Source organism: Acanthochromis polyacanthus, chromosome 1 (assembly GCF_021347895.1).
Source record: "Acanthochromis polyacanthus isolate Apoly-LR-REF ecotype Palm Island chromosome 1, KAUST_Apoly_ChrSc, whole genome shotgun sequence".
Classification (NCBI taxonomy): Eukaryota; Metazoa; Chordata; class Actinopteri; family Pomacentridae; genus Acanthochromis; species Acanthochromis polyacanthus.
Window position 1 is genome coordinate 28,008,688 of NC_067113.1, and position 21,663 is coordinate 28,030,350.

At 40.4% G+C, this 21,663-nt stretch overlaps 2 protein-coding genes across 2 annotated transcripts in view; both read left to right on the plus strand.

The window, feature by feature from the left end:
* The first annotated feature begins 33 nt into the window (after nt 1–33).
* Nucleotides 34–910, plus strand: LOC127533222 (metabotropic glutamate receptor 1-like). The gene is given in 3 exon segments (XM_051945765.1): nt 34–142; nt 262–485; nt 487–910. Coding segments are annotated over 3 exon segments (504 nt in total). The 3' UTR covers nt 658–910.
* Nucleotides 911–11,672: 10,762 nt separating this feature from the next.
* The window catches only part of stxbp5b (syntaxin binding protein 5b (tomosyn)), a 33,857-nt gene continuing 23,866 nt past the window's right edge, over nt 11,673–21,663 (plus strand). The window contains 7 exon segments of the mRNA XM_051949703.1: nt 11,673–12,010; nt 12,012–12,180; nt 14,313–14,345; nt 14,348–14,412; nt 18,286–18,367; nt 19,188–19,288; nt 20,719–20,853. Of these exon segments, the coding sequence (XP_051805663.1) occupies nt 11,985–12,010; nt 12,012–12,180; nt 14,313–14,345; nt 14,348–14,412; nt 18,286–18,367; nt 19,188–19,288; nt 20,719–20,853 (611 nt within the window). The 5' untranslated portion in view covers nt 11,673–11,984.

Here is a 21,663-nt window from a genome sequence, read left to right on the forward strand (position 1 = left end):
GTTCTCCGACCTCAGCACTAAGGACTCTGTACAATGTGGCTGAGGAGGGAGGACGAAGGGCGAACCTATCAGCTACGACTCCCCCGCCACTCCCCCCATGGTGGCCCACGTGGCAGATTGCCGGCCTGTGGGCTGATAAAGGGTGAGGAGGTGGAGCTCTATTCCCCCGAGGCCCCTGCAGCCAATAGCATTAATCCCCCAACACGTCATGAAGGAGGAGGTGAAAATGTGAGTGGGCAGGTTTAAAGTGACGTCCCTGAGCTCGGCATGCCGGAGCCCTGAGCGGCGGCATGCCGGTGTACCACCAGGCCCACCCATCCAGCAGGAGCCCGTCCTGCCCCCTGCACCTCGACCCGTTCGACGAGGGAGCCCGCTCCCCTCTGGAGGAGGAGGAGATGGAGAACGAGCAGTTTGGGCCTCTCCACGGCTACATGTACAACAACGCCAGATCACGACTGAGGAGGATTTGGTCGAGTCAGCTGGCATGGAGGAGTCTCTGCTCTGATGCCTCCGTCACCTTTCCGCGATTGCTCCGGCACCCCGGTGAGCCCCTTCCCCAACTCGCCGGTGTCCGAGTCGATTTTGTGCACGCCCCGAATGCGACGTTACGCCTCGGTCATCCTCAGAGACTACAAGCAAAGCTCCTCCACTCTGTGAGGGCCGCACTCTACATGCTCCCACTTGTGCTATGTATAGTTCCAGGTTTTTAAAGACTGTGTAAGATTGAGAGGAAAAGTCATCCTGTGGTCATTTTTCACTTAGTAGCTTTGACATGATAAGGTTGAGCATCAAGGCGCCACATTTTAAACTCCTTTTAGATGTTGTTATACAGTAGTGAAGCGACTTCTTAATTACAAATATACTGTATATTTCTATAAGCTTTTAGGCTAAAACTAGATTTTGTTCTATGAACGGATAACTAAGGTGTGTTATGTATGATACATTTAGCGTCCTATCAATAGATCTGTTTGATGAATAATAGGTGAGCTTAACAATCAGACAGTTAAAACAGGGCAACTTAATATAGTTTCTATGTGATGCAAAACGATTCACTTTGAAAAGTGCTAAGAAAATGTGTTTGTCTTACACCGTGTGTGTTCTGTCCTTTTATCAGGCAAAGGAAGAGATTTTAAGCAGGAGTTTGATTTTGTGGGAGGGACAGATGAGAAGATCAACGCCCCACTGTATTTGTAAATTAAATGTAGCAATATAAATGTGAGTTCGTGGACCTTCAGGTGCTGGTTAGTGGGTTTGTTAGATTTAGACAGAGCTAGAGGGCTGAACTATGAAGCAGGTTAACAAAGCCGGGCTTTCTTCTGACAAAACCGAAAACAAATCACTTATCCAGGTTATTATCTTGTTATCCAGTTGTTCATCATCCTACCATAAAAGAGGGCCGTCTAACACACCATTTAACTCCTTTTCCACATAGAATAAACCAAATACATGTTGAATACTTCAGTCAAGAGGAACAGGTTGTTCTAAAGAGAGTTATGGAAGGAATATAGCAATCTATATGATGAAAAGTGAGAAATGCTGGGGTAAAGTCTGCTAAAATGTAAGTAAAGATATTATTTACCACTCAGTGACTTTCAGTGCAGCTGTTTTTTATTAAACTGACAGCTGCACATTTGAGCTCTTCAATTCTGAGCTACAATCATTTTAAAAATGACTCTCAGCAAGTGATATGTAGACTTAAGATGGTTCCATAATGAGGATAACGTGGGAAATCACTTTAGTTTGTGGCCAAAGCACAGTTAAATTAATTTAACTGATTGAGATTCTTGTCTCAATCTGGGTTTTATTACCAATGTGAGAGGTGTAAACAGATTGGACATCACGACAGAAACATGTTCTGCAACACCAATGAATGCATTTAGTTTTCCCGTAGCGACACCACCGTATAGTTTATTTTTCATTGCCACCATAAAACTCCACAGGTTTTGCAGATACAGGCCCAATCGTGTCGGGAAGTAAATGGTGAAACTGATCCAAAAACTCTGAACAGACCCTCCTCTGGATGTGCAGCATCAGTTACCAAGGCGATCCATCCCGGTTATGTGATTTAAGCTCAACATACTTCGCTACCCATTAATCTTGCTTCATAGTTCATCCCTCTGCTCGGTGTGGCTTCATATTTAGCATCTAGACATAAGAACGGTCTACAGGTGGTTTTCCACTGCAGGAATGAGTTGTAATTGACCCTTTTGGCATTTCTTTTACCACTGGATGCAGCTACTTAACTGAAATTTTGACTCTGAAACAATGATAAATAGCAAGTATAGCATAGTTCAATGAGCGTGCAGTAAATGGAACAATGGAGGGTTTGTGATGGTGAATTTTAAGTTGAAGATTGGGATGTTTAAAGAGGAGAAACTGCTTTTGAAAACACGTCTTCAAACTGAACCAATCAGCTCTGTCACTGAACATTTTAAGAAGCATCTAGGACTTTTTTTTTTTTTTGCCCTGAAAACATCCCTGAAGAGCTTCTGCAGGGGTAGTTCTGAAGTTGCACAAGGAATTTTAGTTCCTGCAGTGGAAACCGGCTTCATCTTCTCATCTAGACCTAACCCCAAAATGCCAAACTGTTCCTTTCAACTTAGTGTTCGGAGAAAGTTGCAAATGTTGGGGAATAACAACAACAACTACAATCTTGAATCTATCTTAGATCGATACAGTACTGCCAAGCAAGAGACTGTGTCACGATGTAGCAGAGGACAAAGTTTCAAGTGCCACGTTTTCATTCAGATTTTTTTCTTTATACATTTATTTCTATGGTCTGGAAAAATGCAAGTTAAACTAGTTTAATGTTTGTATCTTTATAACTTAGACATCTGATTTCCTAACTGTATAGGTTATTGTTTAAGATAGATGACATACACATGTTTTGTGAATGTATGTTGTGTATCATATTTTGGTATTCAGATTATCTATATGCATTACAGTATTACAGAGGATTTGCCAGCTGTATATGCTTCTATTGTGTGTGATTGGTTGTGCACACCAAATCCATCTGGTAAATATTAAGACTTTAACAGCCTATCAAGATTGTATAATGTGATCAAGTGCTACATTAGTGATATTATGAATAAGCTATTTGCAGCCGGTGCAGTATTAATTAGGTTTGCGGTTTTAAACACTTGCTGTAGACAGGAGCACCTGTTTGATTGGAGTAAATTAAATATTTTTTATGCTTTTGTCCTCCTGTTTTTCATGTTGAAACGTCTTGGCCTCCTTTTACAATCACTGTTTTGGATCAAAGTACAAAGATTTATGGCTTCGCTTTGAGAATACTGCAGAGTGATAGTACAGGTAAGAAAACAGAACTGAGACGCTGCTCTTTCAGTTTATTAGCTTTCTGTTGCGATTTGTAAAATCAGGCGTTAATGTCACCTTTTTGCGCAGTAGAATTAGGAAAAAAGAACATTTCACCTGCAGCTCAGTGACCACAACATGGAAGGGGAGTTCAGTGTCGGAGAAGCTGTTTAAAGTTGTAGTCATCGGGGATCCAATGGTGGGAAAAACAGCCATTGTCATGCGTTATGTGGGAAACGCTTTGATCCAGCGTACAAAATAACTGTTGGAGTTGAGTTTTCCTGAAAACATTGGAATTGGATGCAAAGACTGTGGTGAGAATGCAACTTTGGGATTTATCAGGTGAGTGAAACTAAAATCTGTTCCTGGAAAGTTGTATCACAGTGAGAGCGATGGAAATCTGACTTTATGGCATCTGTTCTGAATCACTGAAATGTGAAATTCATCTGAAAAGAATGTTAAAAAAATCTGCAGTGACAACAAAACAAAGCAAAAACTGAAAGCTAAAACATGTACAAAAAGTATAAGTAGTTTTCTCTTGCAGTATGTGTATTTTTTGTTGGGTTTTTTGCACTGATGTGGCTAAATTTGTTTCTTGTTCATTCTACATATTTAAATAAGGAAGTAAACCCTTAATGCTCACACACTACACTCTAAAAAAAATCTGCAGTACCAACAAAACAAAGCAAAACTCAAAAGCTGAAACATGTACATAATGTCAAATAAGGTTTCTTCCTTGTGTTATCTCCAAAATATCTGTTCCTTTGCACTGACATGTGGGTAAATTTGTTTTTTCTACATCTTTAAATAAGGAAGTGAACCCTATTAATGCTCATAGACTGCAGTCTAAACTAAGCAGAGGAGCAGCAACTTCAGTCACTGTCATTTTATCATTAATTTACACATATTTAAATGTACAACAGTTTGAGTTAATATCTTGTGGATATCAATATAAATATTATTAGTTAAGCTGGCAGATTTAATCCTATAAACTGTGGAAAAACATGTTAAAAAACTAAAAGAAAGCATTTAGTATGTTTTCCAGTTGCATCCTGTGAGATTTACTCAGAGGCAGAGAAGTGTATTTTCTGCTGTTATGGATTCTTTTGCGATTTATTTTGAGTTATATAAAAGAATACACCTAAAATTTCAATATAATGACGTCTCTGTATGCTGCATTACAAATCAGTCTGTCTACTTAAAGCCCTCTTTGATCATTCTTATGCCGTGCAGCTTTCAGTAGTCTGGTGGGAGACGATCCAAACTGCAAAATGACCTTCCAATTCTAATAAATCCTGCTAAATGTAACTGCAGAATGAGTTTTCTGTGTGCTTCCAAGCCCGGAACCTGTAGGAAGTGAAACTGCAGCCTGTTTGAAGTCATTGTTTTCTCAGGTCTAATTTTAATCCTCACCAGTGTCCATGGAGACATACAGAAATTCTCACGTTTCTTATGTAACATTTGGTTTGATTTCTTGTAATTCAAATCATGCATTATAATAAACTTCCTGAGTGTTTGGAGCCATTTTACATTCAAATGTGTTTTGCAGAAAAGCAGCCAGTCTGTGCAAACTGAGCTCAGATTTGGGCTGCTGGAAAGCATTTAACACACGATTGGTTTTCTCTTCCCTCAAGGTCAGGACAGATTTAAGAACATGTCCAGAGTTTTCTACAAAGCTGCGATGGGAGCACTGGTGTGCTTGACATCACGAATAGCTTTACCTTGAAGTCTGCCGCTGAGTGGAAGCAGGACTTGGACAGTAAATTGTGTCTGGACAATGGACGTCCAGTTCCTGCTGTCCTGCTAGCCAACAAATGTGACCTGATGGAGACGAAGGGCGAAAACGTTGTGAGCTTGCTGGACAAGTTTTGTAAAGACAACAACTTTCTGGGCTGGTTTAAGACCTCTGCAAAGGTGTGTGTTGTACTATTGTTTGTTGTTATTATTAAGTAGGGGGAAACTAGAAAATTTGAGGAGACATTGACAATATGCCAATGCAGCCTCTGCTTATAGAGACAGCTTTTTCTCACCTTCCTGGCTACATATCTTAGCCCTGTAGTTTAATTTAACTTTGAGAAAAAGGTGTGAGTGGTCTCCTTCAAAGTCAGTCTATTCATTTTTGATTCATGTTTCCATAAAAAATGTTATTTCTCTGCTTTTATTTCGCAAAGGAGCCACACATTTTGATATATAATTTGCATGGGTCTTCTCAAAGCTGTGGATGAGTTCAGTAGCAAAAATCACGTCGGAAGAATCTATAATAAGAATGAAATACACCAGTAGGCTTCAATGCTTACACATTGGCACACTTAATTAGGGATGCGCAAACATTTCACAGAGTCAGTTCTGGCTGTTTAGTTTCATTAAAATCAAGCTTTCCTACTTTTCTGTTTGGTTTGAATCAGCCAGTGAATAAGTGATTGTCAGACTGGATTTATTTGTTGGTTTATTTGATGGATTTTGCATTTAAATGCTCCGTCTGCGCCAGTGCATTTTGTGATGAACTTAACGCTGCAGTAAAAACATTAACAGGAGGTTAGAAGTCTTACTAACCTGACAACATGCATACACGGTGTTTCTAAATCCTATTCCTCCTCACCATTTACAGAAAATATCAATATTGATGAGGCAGGTTCCTTCCTTGTCAAACAAATGATGCTATGCGACAGAAGCCTGTACCATGAAGAGCACCAGAGGGACGAGATCCAACTGAGCCAGACTCCAGGGAAGAAGTCTGAGACTTCGTGCTGCTGAAAACCAGTGAACTGAAGCAAAAGAGACAAAGGAAAGCTGCTGCTGCTGCTGCTAAAAACGCTCCAATAAGACCTGATTAAAAGCCACAACAGAGGAGCTGTGAAAGTTACATCCTCCATGCTCACATTTCTGCCCTTCCAGCTCCCCTCAGCAATGTGTGGGTTGATTCATAAAACACCTCTGTGGACACAATTGAGCTCATTCCTCTGATTCACGGCTGATAATAAAACAGATCAGCGGACACACATCCTGCTGGGAAAAGTCTGCGACACTCCCGAGCAGCCGTCGATTCGACCGGCTTTAATGAGAGGCCAGAAACTGTGACAGTGATGTGTCTTAGCCACAAGAACATCAAGAGAAAGAGAGGGAAAATTCAACCCCCGCTGTAAATATTCCTCAATAAATCACGACCTACTCAGCTCGGAGTTTCTCTGTTTATGCAACCAGTGCATCTAATTATCTGTTAATCACTTTGCAGTGAGATCAGCTCAGGCCAGAGCAGCTCGGATTGATACAACAGAGGAAAGATTTCAGCGTGACCTGATTTCAGTGCAAGGAAGAAATTTGTGAAATGCCCAGAGAGGATTGAGTGTTCTATACTGGGAGCAGAGCAATGATTCTGTGTCTAGATAGAAAACAAATGTGCAACAAGACTGTATGTGATTTGTGACTGTAAAGTAATTTAAGTTAAAAAAAAAAAAAGGCACAATATTACCCAAAAAGCTGGTGTGTAAATAAAAGTATTAATTTGCATCATTTGCCATCAAAAATTAAACTTAAATTACACTTTTTTCCAGTCGTTGAGCAACATAATGCAGCTCTACATCCCTATTATGCTGTTTCATCTACTTTGAACTCTTTTCTTGGCACATAATAATTCTATAGTTTAGTTTACCCCTGAGAAAAAAGAGTGAAGGAGTTTCTTCTTAGTCAGTTTGTTCATTTTAATCATGTTTTCATGTTAAAAAGCATTTATTTTCTCTGCTTTAATGAATCAGACACATCTGACTGAAAGATTTCCTTTCAATAAACCCCCAATTTTTCTGAAAACAATGTGATAAATGTGAAATTGAAGCTATTAATGCTCTAACTAGCTAAATAGTTACAGCATTTTGAGTATTATTTATGTTAATCATTTTCACTTTTAGAAATTAGGAACAAAAGTAGTTTGAATACATTTTCAGTTCCATTTTTTTCTTAACTCTGCATTGCAAGCAAAAAGCAGTAATTAAAGTAACTTGGCTGCCTTAAAAAGATAAATTGATTCAAGAAAATGCTTTTATTTTGATGTTTTCACAACTTCAGACATCAATCAATTGTCATTTTATGTTGTCACAACTAATAGCGCAGTCAAACGAGTAGAACATTATAGAAACTGTAGCTTTTCGCATCAGTTACTTAAGTTATTTTTGTTTAATTTTGTCCTTTTAGCCTTTATTATGTAGGACAGTGGAGAGAGATAGGAAAAAAGGGAAAAGAGTGGAGGGAGCAAAGGGCCATGGGCTGGACTCGAACCAATCCCTACTGTGTCATGGGGACTATAAAATCTGTTTATAGGGGATATAAACAGGGACTATTAACAGTGTAACAGTAGCTCAACCAGCTGAATTACAGGGATGACAGTGAAAATTTGATATATTCTAAAACTCATTACATGAAAGGTGAATCTTGCCATGCCTTTTGTGCTTTATTATTGAGAATTATGGCTTGTAGCTCAAGTAAATCAAAAATCTTGCATCTTAAAATATCTGAAAATTGCCTAAGATCAATTAAAAAACAGAATTTTCAAAACTGGAATGTCCACCTTCTGAAAATGATGGTAATGTATACTCTTGGTTTGGCCTCCTTTGAATTACTACAATGCTTGAAATACTTCACTTTACTTGTAATGAATATAGAGTCTATGAAAGTATTTTTTGTATTAAATCGTGAAAAAAAGTAAAGTTTTGTGATATTCTAATTTTATGGGATGCTAAAAAAAAAGTAGTTTATTAAACCTTAGCTTAAAGTTGATTAGCTTCATTATCATAGATTTATAGGTGCAAATAAGTGAAATTCTCAGCTGTTGGAGTCAAGACTTTAAGCCAGCCAGGTGAAAATTATTTGCAGTTGTAACTATGTTTTTAGAATTTCTACAGTGCATTGTGTTACAGATATTTGGGGAGACTGAAACCTTGTCCTTTATGTGCGCTGACATATTGTGTGTTGCGCGGTTATTTTGCACACCAATTGTTCTTTGCTGTCCTGTAGTTTTATTTCGGTGCCCTTGCCGTGCAACAAGGGAACTGTTCCACATCCGCCCGCTGGGTACTACACAGTCGCTTTTTGTCCAAATTCAGGCTCTTCTCTCCAGGTGTGTCACACAAATGGTTTTATTTAAACCTTGGAATAATCTTCTTTAGACCCCTTTTACTGCTTTGTTGCATCAGAATTTACTCACTTGGAAGATTTTCAGTATTGAATCCAACTTATATTCTGTAAAAAGACAGAAAAAAAACACAATTTTCCAACTATTAACTTACGAAAATTAACACAAATCTACATGCTGATCAAGTGAGTTGCAGTTTAAAAGCCAGGACGGTAGTTTACCTCATGTGTCAATGGTTCCTGAGGGGAAGCGATGGAAGAAGTTAACACACAACTGCTAATTATGGATTTTTGTCCCAGATACTAGAAGACCTAAATTCAGAGTCAAGCAGGGATGCTGGCCCCGATACTCCTCCACATCGGACAAAAAGCTCAGCTTCCTGACTCGTTGTTTATAAATATGACAGTGTGAATGGGAGTGACACTCTTTGCAACAGATCCCGTCACTGGTGCATTATTGATATCAGCCTATTTTATCTGCCCTCCAGTGTGCATTTTCTCCGGCAGCTTCGTTCATAATTCATGATTGCATGAAAATTTCAATTTAGTCAAACTTGTGATAAAGAGCAAAGCTGTGTACGTCCCCCTGCTGGGCCTCTTTCCTGTCTTATTGTGACCCATTTAAAGGTGGCCAATGTTAATTAAGTATTCCCAGACAGCTGGTTTTTCACTGAGCAGACATTACGGACGTTGAACCGTCTTTGATGCATGAAAATAATGACTCGTGAATGAACCGAAATCATCAGAACCAGACATTATTTAAACACGGATCTCATCCTGGATCATTCATGAGCAGCTGAGATCCACGGGTTGCTGTCCATGGTGCTGAATTTTGGTTTTAAGGAGACTTGAATGCAACAAAACGCTGTCAGATTGCAGGAGGACTGAATGTTGGTAGACTGCACCACCTAGTGCACAAACACGCAAGTGCAACAACAGCTGACGTAAATATGGAGTTTATGACAAGATTAACATCTTGTTTCTCAAGCTTGGGGTTAATGGAGCTCAGGGGCAAGTCTTAATTTAACTGCATCATATGTTTCACTCTATTACAGCTGATTATGAGTTATTTTCCACCATGTATGTGTGTGTTGGAGCTGCACGGTGAGTGAGTCTTAAAGGGTAGTACAGAGGTTGAAGTCAGCATGTTTTTCAATGCAAATCTCAAAAAAATCAAAGAATTTGTCAACTAGGTTGGAAGAAGATTTTCACATCTGTTACTTAATTAAAAGTAGCAATACCACAAATTAAAAATGTTTGTTTAAAAGCAAAATTCCTACACTCCCAACCTTACTAGTGTCAGCAAACTGTACTTGTGTAAAGGTATTCATTAGTCACACATTACAATGGGCTCTTTCAGTGTTTTATTTTAGATTTATACTGTAAGATTATCACCACTTATACATTAACAGGCAAGCAGAAATTAAAATTGAAGCTGATGGATTTAATGTTTTTCATTATTGTTTTATTATGTCATAGTACATTTTTAAAGCGCTAAAGTGCTACATGATCTGTCAGATAAATGCAATGGAGTAAAAAGTACAATATTTTCTCTGCAATGTGGCGGAAAGTGTAGAATGATGTGTGAAATACTCAAGATAAATACAAGTATCTTGAAATTACAGTACAGTCCAAATACCTGAAACAAACTGCCAACATGACCTCACTTTGGACCATTTTATTTTTTTCTTTAGTGACATTAACTACACGTAGTCCTTTAAATATTAGATAACTCAATGTTTAAGACTTATAGATGTAGAGTGGACATTATACAACATGTTCTCTGTGTAATACTTGACCTAAAAGGAGGGTGGGCGTGATTTTGTGATTCATACTAATAAATAAATATTAAATAGTTCTTGTGTTATTCCAAAACATTTCACAGAATCCAGAGAATAAGTGCATCTTAGCAAAAACAGCAGATCACTCTTTCCTTAAAGATTCCTTAAATCTATGTGGCACAACAGCTTCCACAAAGTAAATAATGTGCATTGATTAAATTAGTCATGTCCCTTGCTTTCCAATAAAGCACTGTAGGGATCCACTACTTTCATCTTTTGCATATAATTGTTTTAGATTTATTACTTAAGAGGTGCTGCTTAATTCCCAAATCAGTGTAGAAATGTCATCCACTACAAATGTGGGCTACTGAAGAAAAAAAGAGCAAAAGACAGACATAAAAGTGATCATTTACCCAGCTTCATTGCTTTTCTTTAACCAGGTGTTCTGGTTTTTATGTGTAATTCTCAGTGGAGGTAAATAACCTATTTTTTCCTCCTGTGGGAACAAGGAGAAAATACGGCCTATTTTCAGGTTGCACAATAGATTAGAAGGACTACACACCCTGGTGTCACGTTTTCTGTGACCTTTAATGAGTCCTGCATGTGATTTCATGATTACTGGCAATACTTGTTGGCATTTTTAAGAGTTTAATACTTTAATTAACAGGTGCCACGTTGGCAGGTCTTACCTCTTGCCCAACCTTGAAGCATTACAGCTGCTCTAAAACCTTCAGCCAGCAGGGGGCCACAGAATAATCTGAAATGGTGAATTTTAGGTTCTTCTGTTTCGTTTTTGACACAAATAAAGTGTTTAATGCGGATTTTCTTCCAGTTCTCACCGGTGTTGTGATTATGACAATATTTTTAAGGATTTAGAGCTGGTCTAACAAAACAAACATATGTTAAAATTATTATATGACATGTTTTTTGTCACTTATTTATGTTTGCACTTTAGATAAGGTTGATAGTTTTAAAAAAGACTGATTTTTTCTCATATTTGCTCACAGTCATTAAAAGGTGCTTAAAAATTAGGGCATTTGTCCTGCAATAATTTAAATAAATTATATTTAAATAAATATTCATTTTTGAATATGCAGTTTGATGTGTTTTTTCCACTAAAGAGGATGAAGTGCTTCACTCAGCTTTTTCACCTTATTCTAGGCTGTGTGACTGATAATTTAAAAAGAAAAGATGCTTAAAATAAGGGCACTCGTTTAATTTAATTTAATTCAATTTAATTTTCTGATTAAATAAATTCTGAAATTTTTTTTGAACGTGATCCTTGTTATTTATTTTTGTTGTTGCATGGAAGTTATTTTTTTCTCACAGTGATTAAAACAGTCAATAACACACAGTAGCGGCTTTTAAACGTTTCTTCGATCACGTTCCGGTCGAGGTCACAGATTGTGACAGTTACAGAATCCGCCGTAACACCGGCCCTCCATCCGGGTGACCGCAGAGCGCAGACTCAATCCCCGCTGCAGCTCACTGCGTTTCCGTAGCCAGTTTGCTACCCGCTGAGCCCTGGCTGGGGAAGCAGCTCACGGAAACGATTGATCCCGATCGAATAACGCCAAAGCTGGACCCATAGATGGCGGATTAACACCGATATCGGCAAGGACTCGCTAAATCAATGTTCGTGATTCGGGTGCTTTTGGGGAGTGCGCTGGCAACACCCTCCGTAACATGTGAGATGTACACAGAAAGATATTAACTGTGCGTTATTTCGGCTAACTAGCTAGCAGCTACCCCCCTTCTGTCCAATTTATGGTAGCTCGCCTGAGCTGTTTTCTCAACCGTCGCGTCCGTACCGGAGGAAAATGAAGAAGTTAACATTAGGAAGGTGCTCGACGGCTTGACAGCGGTTTCTTCGTCCTCCTCCGCCACTGCCCAGCCGGGTGCTCCCCGGGAAAACGACGTTGTCCAGGAGACTCTCCAGTCGGAGCATTTCCAGCTTTGCAAGGTGGGTGTCCGTTAATAAGAGGCTAGCGTTAACGGACTGTCGGTGCTCTCTGACAGTCAGATGACAGCGGCGTGAGCAAACACTGGCGTTGTTTTCATCTCCATCAGCTCAGCTCGGTGGGATGGAAATGCCTTTAATTTGCCCATACAGCCTCCAAAAGCAGCAGATTTAAAGTCAGATATTAAAGTAGTTGTTAGAGCTACAGGGACATTAATGGGGGATCGGTGTTAACCATTGACTGTCTTGCTATCCAGCTCCAATCCTCGCTTCAGGCCACTGTTTCTTCTTGATCACTGGGAGTTAGCCAGCTAACATAATCAGCTCATAGTCTTATAATACAACACTCACATGTCCTGTGCTGTAATAACTCGTCTTGTCCATCCTGGCTGTGAAGTGATCCCCTCCTGACACAATGTCTGTGACAAAATTAATTTATTCTAACTAATTTCAGCTTTTAGCTGTCGGGGTAAAATAAATTCTAAATTATTTCAAAATTCCCTTCTTGTGTCTCAAGGACAGAAAGAATCTGAATTCAAGTGGAGCAGCAAAGATTAATCTATAAGTTGTTGACTCTTAAAGTGATCGCCAACTACTTTGAGAATTGATTCATCCGTTTGAGTAATTTTTAGAATGAAAAGCATAGAAATTCTTAACCATTTGCTGATATCTTTGCTCCTCTATGTTGTCTCGTTTCTCAGTGACAGAAAGAAAGGGCAACCTAAGTGGCACTGCAAACGATAAATTGATTAGTTGTGAGCTGATAAAGTAATCACCAGCTATTTTGATAATCAATCTATCAGTTTGAGTCATTTTTATTAAGGAAAGGAGTGAAAAATCTTAAGTATTTGCCAGTTCTTTGCTCCCTTATGTTGTCTCATCTCTCAGTGACAGAAAGAAAGTGGAACTTAAGTGGATCTGCAAATGATTAATCGATTAGTTGTCGACTCTTAAAGTGATCACCAGCTATTTTGATATTCGATTAATCAGTTTGAGTCATTTTTTAAAGGAAAGAAGTGAAAAATTTTGAATATTTGCAGATTCCTTTGCTCCTTTATTTTTCTCGCCTCTCAGTGACAGAAAGAAAGTGGAACGCTTAACGATTAACTGATTACTTGTGGGCTATTAAAGTAACCACCAACTACTTTGATAATTGATTAATCAATCTGAATAGTTTTTATACAGAAAAAGAGTCGAAATTTTGAGTATTTGCAGGTTTCTTTGCTCCTTTAAGACAGTAATGGAATAGTTTTGAGTTGTGGATGTCATCTTGTGCTTTTAGATATTTTTTCTACCGTTTTCTGATTCTTTTATATGCTCCATTAGTCAAGATAGTAATCCACAGTGAGAATGATCATCGCTTGCAGCCCTGAACTCAAGCAAATACTCACTATATCCCTGTAGAAGCTTCAGCTTAACCTTTGTTTGCATTTTTGCACTGAAATGCGCCATGGACCAACGAGCATGTGTTGTTTCGATAAAACTCTGAAACACAAAAATCAGATCAGACCCAGAGGTCACTAGGAGATATTTCCCCCAAACTGACTCACGCACGGTTTTCTAATTCACAATGCATGGTTTAGCTGTAAATAAAGGTTTTGTATGGAAAGTGTGGAGCACCTCGGAGAGCCGGCCCACCAGCTCCTGCCCCAGCTGGGAGCAGAACAGGTCAGGTCCCTAGGTTACAGGACCACGGCTTTACCTGTTACATAATCCTGCTGCAAGCCGTGCAGAGCTCATGGTTGGCTGGGCGAGGGTTTCCGACCTGAAATAATGGAGTTATGGATGCCTGATGATGATATATTTGCTGGCTGGACTACTGTACAGACCCTGACAGTGAGCTGCAGTCGGAGAGCCCGAGGATTTATTTTATTGCTGCTGTTTTACAGGACCGAGCCTGCACACATGTCACGCCAGTTATCAGAGAAAAAAAACATCCCAGTCCCCATTTGCACTAATGTTTATGCACTATCTAATTTATTTCGATAATGAGACTAATTTTCCGCATTGATGGATTACATTTCTAGGAGATTATGTTAATGTTTTTTTCCACCGCTAATGCCAGCTTGGCTGTGTAGGAGATGATTGATTAGCTGACTGGGAGGTCTGATATAAATTCTGCTCTTTTCCTGCAGACTGTGCGTCATGGCTTCCCATATCAACCGTCCTCTCGATGGCTTTTGACCCCGTACAGAAAATCTTGGCCATTGGGACTCAGACCGGAGCTTTGAGGCTGTATCCTCGTGAAAATGAAAACCAAGAGAGCCACGCAAGGAGAGGAAAGCTCGATGATCGTGTAGAATTTTTACATTTTTTACTAACATACACACAAACATAAATCGGACCCTCGGTTTTAAGCTCCTGGAATAATTCCTCACGTGGCTCGAGCTGCCATCCAACATTCCTCAAAATCAGGGGATTCACCCAGTAAGTGATGCTTTCTGTCTCCTGTCATTTAGCACGAGAAAGGGGGGGGAACCACGCTGAGAGAAGCGGAGGGAGCTTAGAGGTAGCTGGGATGTGCTTGTGTGCAGCCGGCAGCCTCCTTCTCCTGGAGCACCCGGGCTCATTAGTGGTATCTCTGCAGTAGCATGAACAGCTCCTCCGCCATATGCCGAGGAGCCAACCTCATCAACTGAGCTGCCCAGTCAGTGCCGGCATGCCACTTCGTATGTGCTGTAAACATAACTGGACTTGCACAACACACAGACACCACAATCAAGCTGCCACGGAGCTGCGTAGCCCCCTCAGGCAGTTGGGAGTCAGTTTTGTGTTTGTTTGTGTTCGAGGATTTAAAAAAAAAAAAAGGAAAAAATGTTTCTGCTTTTACAGCTAACTTCTCATGAGTCACGGCAACACAAGCGCCCCTGGATTCCAGACTGCCGCCGCATGTGCCAGCCGAGTCACATCCAGGTTACCGCCGCGACGTCCGCGAGGGCCCACCCGTTGTGCTTTAAGTCAGGGTTTCCCTTTGCGCTGATATCCTGCTCTATGGGGGCCCATCTGCTTCGTTTAGCTCTTTATTACGAGCCGCTCCGTCCTCGTTTCACAGGGCGACTCACACACTGGCTTTCATGTTGTCCTAATGTGCAAGGTGGAGCTGATGGGATTACTGTCATTCGGCAATTGGTCCCATTTATTCAAAGACGGCCCGTATCGATCCACCTCATTGCCCCTGGAGTTTGGAAACGCTGCACAGCTCAGTAGACATAAGCTCATGAGGTGTCTACAAGCAATAATGTCTGCTTTTACAAGATCTGTCTCTACTACAGTGTTTTAATCAGTGTGTTACTGTAGACAGCCTCGCCGCTCGTTCCAGCGCTCGTTCTGGCCGCCGCGCAGACTCGCCTCCTGTTTGGCAATTAGAAACACTGGAGTCTGTGGCGAAAGTGAACATTTGGACTTTTTCAAACTGGACCTAATGTTTTCTCTCCAGTTTATACGCAGAATGCTCTACTTGTTGCGTGACCAGCTGACTGGTCACGCTGGTGAAAGTAGAAGTGAGAAGTTTGTTTCGTTGAGTTTGAAGCGATCAGCTGCTGCCTGTGTAGCTTCCTCTTCTTTGGCTTCAGCTTAGAGTTTTCGAAAGGCCGCACAGGACTTTATCTGTCTGTCTCCTAGAAGCTAGCATGATAAAGATCCGTCCCGCCCTGGTGATCGTCAGTTGACTTCACAAGAAAAGGCAGCGAATGTTGAAATGCTGTGGTGAACCACACTGGTTTACCGATTGGGGAAGTGTCGAATGTTCAGGGGAGATGACTTGAGCGTGTGATGTCCAACCCTCATCAGAATTGACCCGTTTTAATATTTTCACAGTTAAAACTTCCACATTTTACATTTTTTGGGAAGTTTTGAACATTTTTTGATGAGGAAAAAAAGAAATAATTTTAAAAAATGTTCTTTAGAACATTCACAAAAAATCCACCAAAATCCAGCGAATTCGCTGATTTTGGTTGATTTTTTTTGTGAATGTTCTTAAAGAAAATATTAGAAGTTTGCCGATATATATGTAATCACTTTAGATATTTTTAGGATTTTTTTGGAAGAGTTTTACTCATTTTTTAACAACATTTACATCGGCGTATAATCCTGCAAATTGCAAGATTTCTTGCCAAATTTGGGGGATTAAAAAAAAAACTTAGGAATTGTTTGCATTTTCTTAAAGAAGGTTTGCAATTTTCAGAAATTTGAGGAATTTTTTTGCTGAATTTTTGGATTTTTTTCAGACAAGGAAACAATATTTCTTTTGGTGCCTGTAGGACTACAGGACGGTTATACTCTTGGGAAGAAAGAGGAAATAATACGTAAAGGTTGAGAAGCAAAATATTTGTGTTGCCCTCTTTTTTTTTTTTTTTACCCCTATGTGAAACATATATGACTAATAAGTATTGCATCTGACACATGGAAAGTAGGGCTGCTGATGATAATAATTTCATGATTGATTATCAGCCAAACTTAACCAGCAACCTTCCCATTGAGAAGTTCCAGCATTGACTAATTAATTACTTGGCTTATTATTTCAGCTCTAAACGAACGAGATCACATGAAAATATGGCCATTGATTTGGTCACATGACCAACAGATGGTGACAGGAACCATTATTTTGCCTTTTGGTTTCCCTCGCAGCGAGAAATTTTGCTTCGTGTGAATCATCGTTTCGTAGAGTGACTCAGCTCCTGTGCTCACACTATCCAGAAGCGTGCATCTGCTAATGAAACAAAGAATTGTGCTCTAAATAGTCTTGTTCACACCGACTGTGTAGTTGTAAGTGTGTTTGATGTCAGGAAAGTTCTGATGTGTGAAAAGGAAGTTTTAAAAACGATAAATCTAGTTGAGGTTTGTTGGTGTGATTTCCTGCTAGCTTGGGAAGTAGCTTCGCTCAGCAGCACCTTTAACTTGAGCATTTCAGACTCCTTCTTTGCATATATTGAGTCAATGCCAAAGAAAACTGTTGAAGTGATGCTACTGCATTATAGCAACACATCTGCGCGTTCCATATTATCATTCTTGCTCTTTAGACTACCTCTGTTCTTATTTATGCATGACCAGAGGCTATGAAACGGACTTAATGACTCGTCCTCCTCCATTGTGGACCTGTGAGACATGATATCCATTAATAATTCCGACAAATGTTGTACAGACTGGCAGCCCGGGAGCTAAAACTGGAACCGAAAAGGTACGGGTGAATGCGAGTTCAGCTGGCAGCAGCCGCTCGACTGGCACCAGCTTCACGTCTAAAAGTCTGCGATTGCCTCCGTCTTTCTGCAGTAGTGATGCCCACCGTTGAGTCTGTCCTGAAGAAAAAGAAGCCCCGCCTTAGTTTGTTTAAGGAGCCGAGGGATTGTTTGATCGCGGCTTGGTTTATCCTGGTCCGACTTCTGGTGCTGTTTCAGCTCAAAACACACTCAGCTGCCTGCCTGTGGAGCTTTTCTTTGAGTCTGAGAAACAGCGCACCTTTTTTTTTTGTCTGTGGCGAATCTGTCTGTTAGAGATCCTCTGTGTGATTAGATCTGCTTCCTTGTTCTTTTGTGCTGAAGTGCATGACTCCGTGCACATGCCGTCTCTGAGAAAGTGACTACAGGCCGGGTGAAATGGAGAAGCACTGTCCCCCTTTTTTTTTTTTTTTTTTTTTGTGCCATGCATGCAATTTTCTCGTCCTTCTTTTCAACAAGATTGAAACCCCACCCTTACCGTTAGCTGAATGGGTGGCCTGACTGGTTTTCAAGGGATTCTACAACCTGAAATTCCCGTGCAAAAAGGAGAGATGAGTTAAAGTTAATAATGCTGCCGTCACACCGGCTGACGCATGTGAATAAATAAGGCTGACAGGGCCCACTGATTTTATTTATAACCCACCAGTTTGGTTTGTTTCAATGCCTTTTTAGGAGTGCAAGCTGAAAGTGTCAAGTTACATTTAAAAAAAAAAGACAAGCTTGGGAATCTTTTTTTTAATATAAAGACACCCACAGTAGGCCGGAAATAGCAGCTTCAATTGACATTATTACTGCGTCAGATAAGCCCCGGTATGTCAGAGGGGGTTTTCCTGCGTTTCTGCTTGAACTTTTAATGGCCACCCTCCAGTTTTTCCTTAACTGAGGCGACTCCCAGCTTCGGCCGTGCAGGTGTGGAGTGCTACTGTCAGCATGAGAGCGGCGCTGCTGTCATCCAGCTCCAGTTCCTGATCAACGAGGTCAGTCGTCATCACCTGCTTCCTGTTGTCCTCGTTTGGCTTCCTCCTCCTCCACTCCCAGTCTGTCCATTCCTCCTCTGCATCTGTCTATCCTTGATATCCTGCCACGAATCATCACTGATGAATGAACTGTGCTTTTACACATTAGTTAACCCTCCTGTTGTCCTCATTTACAGGCACCAAAAATATGGTTTCCTTGTCTGGGAAAAAAATCCAAAAATGCAGCCCGAAAAATTCCCCAAATTTCTGACAATTTGCAAAACCTTCAGGAAGAAAATTCCAGTAATTCCTTAAAAGTTTCCCGTAAAAGTTTTATTTGAAGAAAATCCCCCAAATTTGGCAAAAAAAAATTTCTTGTAAATATTTTCAAAAAATTAGTGAAAATCTTCCAAAAAATATTAGAATTATCTAAAGTGATTACATATATATCAGTAAAACTTCTAGTGCTTTCTTTAAGAACATTCACAAAAAAATCAACCAAAATCCAGCGAATTTCGCTGGATTTTGGTTGATTTTTTTGTGAATGTTCTTAAAGAAACACTTTCAGCATTTCTTTTTTTCTACCAAAAAATGTTCAAAAATTTCCCAAAAATGTTGAAAATGTGGACATCAGAAATTTCATTGTGAAAATATATATATTTTGTCCACATATTCAAACTGAGTCAATTTTGACCCGCAGGACGACACGAGGGTTAAACGGTGACGATGTGATCTCCGTGCCTCTGCAGTGCCCCTTGTATTTATGTGCTGCTAATTTATTACAAAACTGCGACCCACAGGCTGTTTTCTGACGAAATCCTGTTTATTACCGTCCCTGCAGGGGGCGCTGGTGAGTGCCTTAGCTGACGACAGCATCCACCTGTGGAACCTGAGGCAAAAAATCCCCGCCATCCTGCATTCTCTCAAGTTTAACAGGGAGAGGTACGTCGTCGGCTTCCTGTTTTCGGCTGCTGTGTTTGCGGTGACGCCGCATCTGTCTCTCTGTGATGTGTGAACAAAATGCTGGAAACGGCCCCTCACAGCTGGCCACATGTTTTGCACTGAATAATTAGGTGTTGTGTTGCCGTCAGATCTCGAAAAGCTCGCTCACCGAGCGTCCCCTTGCGGTGTCGCAGCGGCTCGGGTGTTTTCCCTTACGCAATTAGGAGATTTTGTGGTAGAGACGGAGTCATGTTTTCTCGATAGTTTGGTCTTTAAAGCTCCGCCGATCAATACTTTTGCAGGCATTGAATGCAGAAAGTGGAGATTTATCACCCAATTCTGCAGTTTCTCTCAGCTCTGTGTAGTTTTTTTTTAGACTTTTTAGCTTATTGTTTTGATTTTCAGCCAGCAAATTGTGCTCTTATCAGACGTAGGTAGTTGAGATCAGCTAGAAAACTACAATCGATAATATCAATACTTAGCAACAAAAGCAAACACAATCTAATAAAAACGACAATAATCAGTTTAACAGTGAAATTAAAGCATACTGCAAAAATATTAGCAACATGCTCCACAGCAGCCTTAATCCCTTGACGCTTGAGTTTATTTAGAATATATAAAAAGCATTTTTTTGTGTGTTTTGCTTCCAGCTGATGCTAAAATAAATTGAGACTTGCCCGTTTATTATTACACATAGAGCAGATATAATAATAATAACAGATGTATAATAAGTGGTCCATGAGAAACCATGCTGCAAAAGGTTCTGATGTACTATTGGATAATGCACAAACCGGGCATTTGGGGAATGGATACACTATCGAATGTTTGTTGGTGTTTTGTTATTTCACTTGTTGTGGGATCGCTGAGTTCCTTTTTGCACAACAATTTTTACCATTTGGTACAACTACAGAAACTTGAACCTATCCAGCTGCAGTCTGAATGAAAGTGGTAGTTGCGAATTTGCGACAGTAAGCATCAAAGGGGGCTAATTGGTGCAACCTTTTGGGCTAATTATTGTGGGGTTTTTTTGTTTTATGACACAAAAGCTTTTATTGTGAAGTCAAGATTTCCATGCTCATTGACAATCACACAGAATGTCACCTGATAAACCACAGCCGAACACAATAAAGCGGTTAACCTAAGCCCCGTCAGCTTGATATTTTTTACAAATGTGGTTTACGGCTGAATGTTTCTGTCAGCCAGTTGAGAAAAGGCAGCCGTATTTGCTCCGCCATTTCTTCCCCGCCGATCTATATATAGTCCTGCTTCATTAGTGTGACACAGTGCATGGCCTTTGTAATTAAATCTTAGTCACTCGCTACTCCTTCCAGTTGAACCGGCGCGATTAGGGACGAGGGCGAACCCTTTGATGGGACTGAGTCACGAGATAATGAAAAGCCTGGTTTGTGATGGATCCCGATCTCTTGCAGAATCACATACTGCCACCTGCCCTTCCAGAGCAAATGGCTGTACATCGGCACGGAAAGAGGAAACATCCACATCGTCAACGTGGAGTCCTTCACTCTCTCAGGCTACGTTATTATGTGGAACAAAGCCATCGAACTGTGAGTCTGTGTTTCGCAATTGTCTTCTGTTGTGTTTTTTTTTTTTCTTTCCCCCTCCCTTTTTACTCACTGGCCATTTGCATATCTTCTGTGTGCAGTTGACACTCAAACAGGAAACTCTGAAACACAAAGGAATGTGGATGCCTGTGTTTGCAGATACAGCGTGTCCTGTAAGCTGAGAATACTGTAGCTCTGATCAGTGTGAGGGCGGTATGGAGGTGGTGATTGTGCCATGCCAGGACTGGCTTGTTGAGACTTCTGGAGGTGTTTGCTGCCTGATTTAACAGAACATCTCTTGATAGGAAGTGCCTACTTGATAACCCCGGTGACTTATCCTGTGTCACCCACTCCCTCATGTAAACACCTACTGTAAAGATCACAGGGAATTTTACATCACATCCTGCGTAAAGGCAAAGGTTTTACTGGATTTCCTGCAGGGCTCCGATGTAACTTTGTAGGGGTCACATACAGGTAAAACTTATGAAATCAGCATCAGAAACGGGCGGCGTTTGATTCTGTAGCACTGAAAACGGGGAGGGTGAGGCCTGTTTTGTGAGAAGTGAAAACTTTAGCAGGTAGAAGTTGCTCTGTCCAAGTCATTTCTCCAGGGCGAGCACAAGTGAGCGGAAAAAATTAGATTTCAGACAGTGACTGGCAGCTGGAATCGGTAGTAGATTATAAAGGTGTGCGTGTGAGGCTGCTGGTGAAATCTGATAAATTGCCGTTTTAGATCTGGGAGTTGAAAGTGTCAGAGGAAAGTATGCCATCTGCGAAGATGAATGTCTCGCAGACAGACAGACAGGCAGTGGA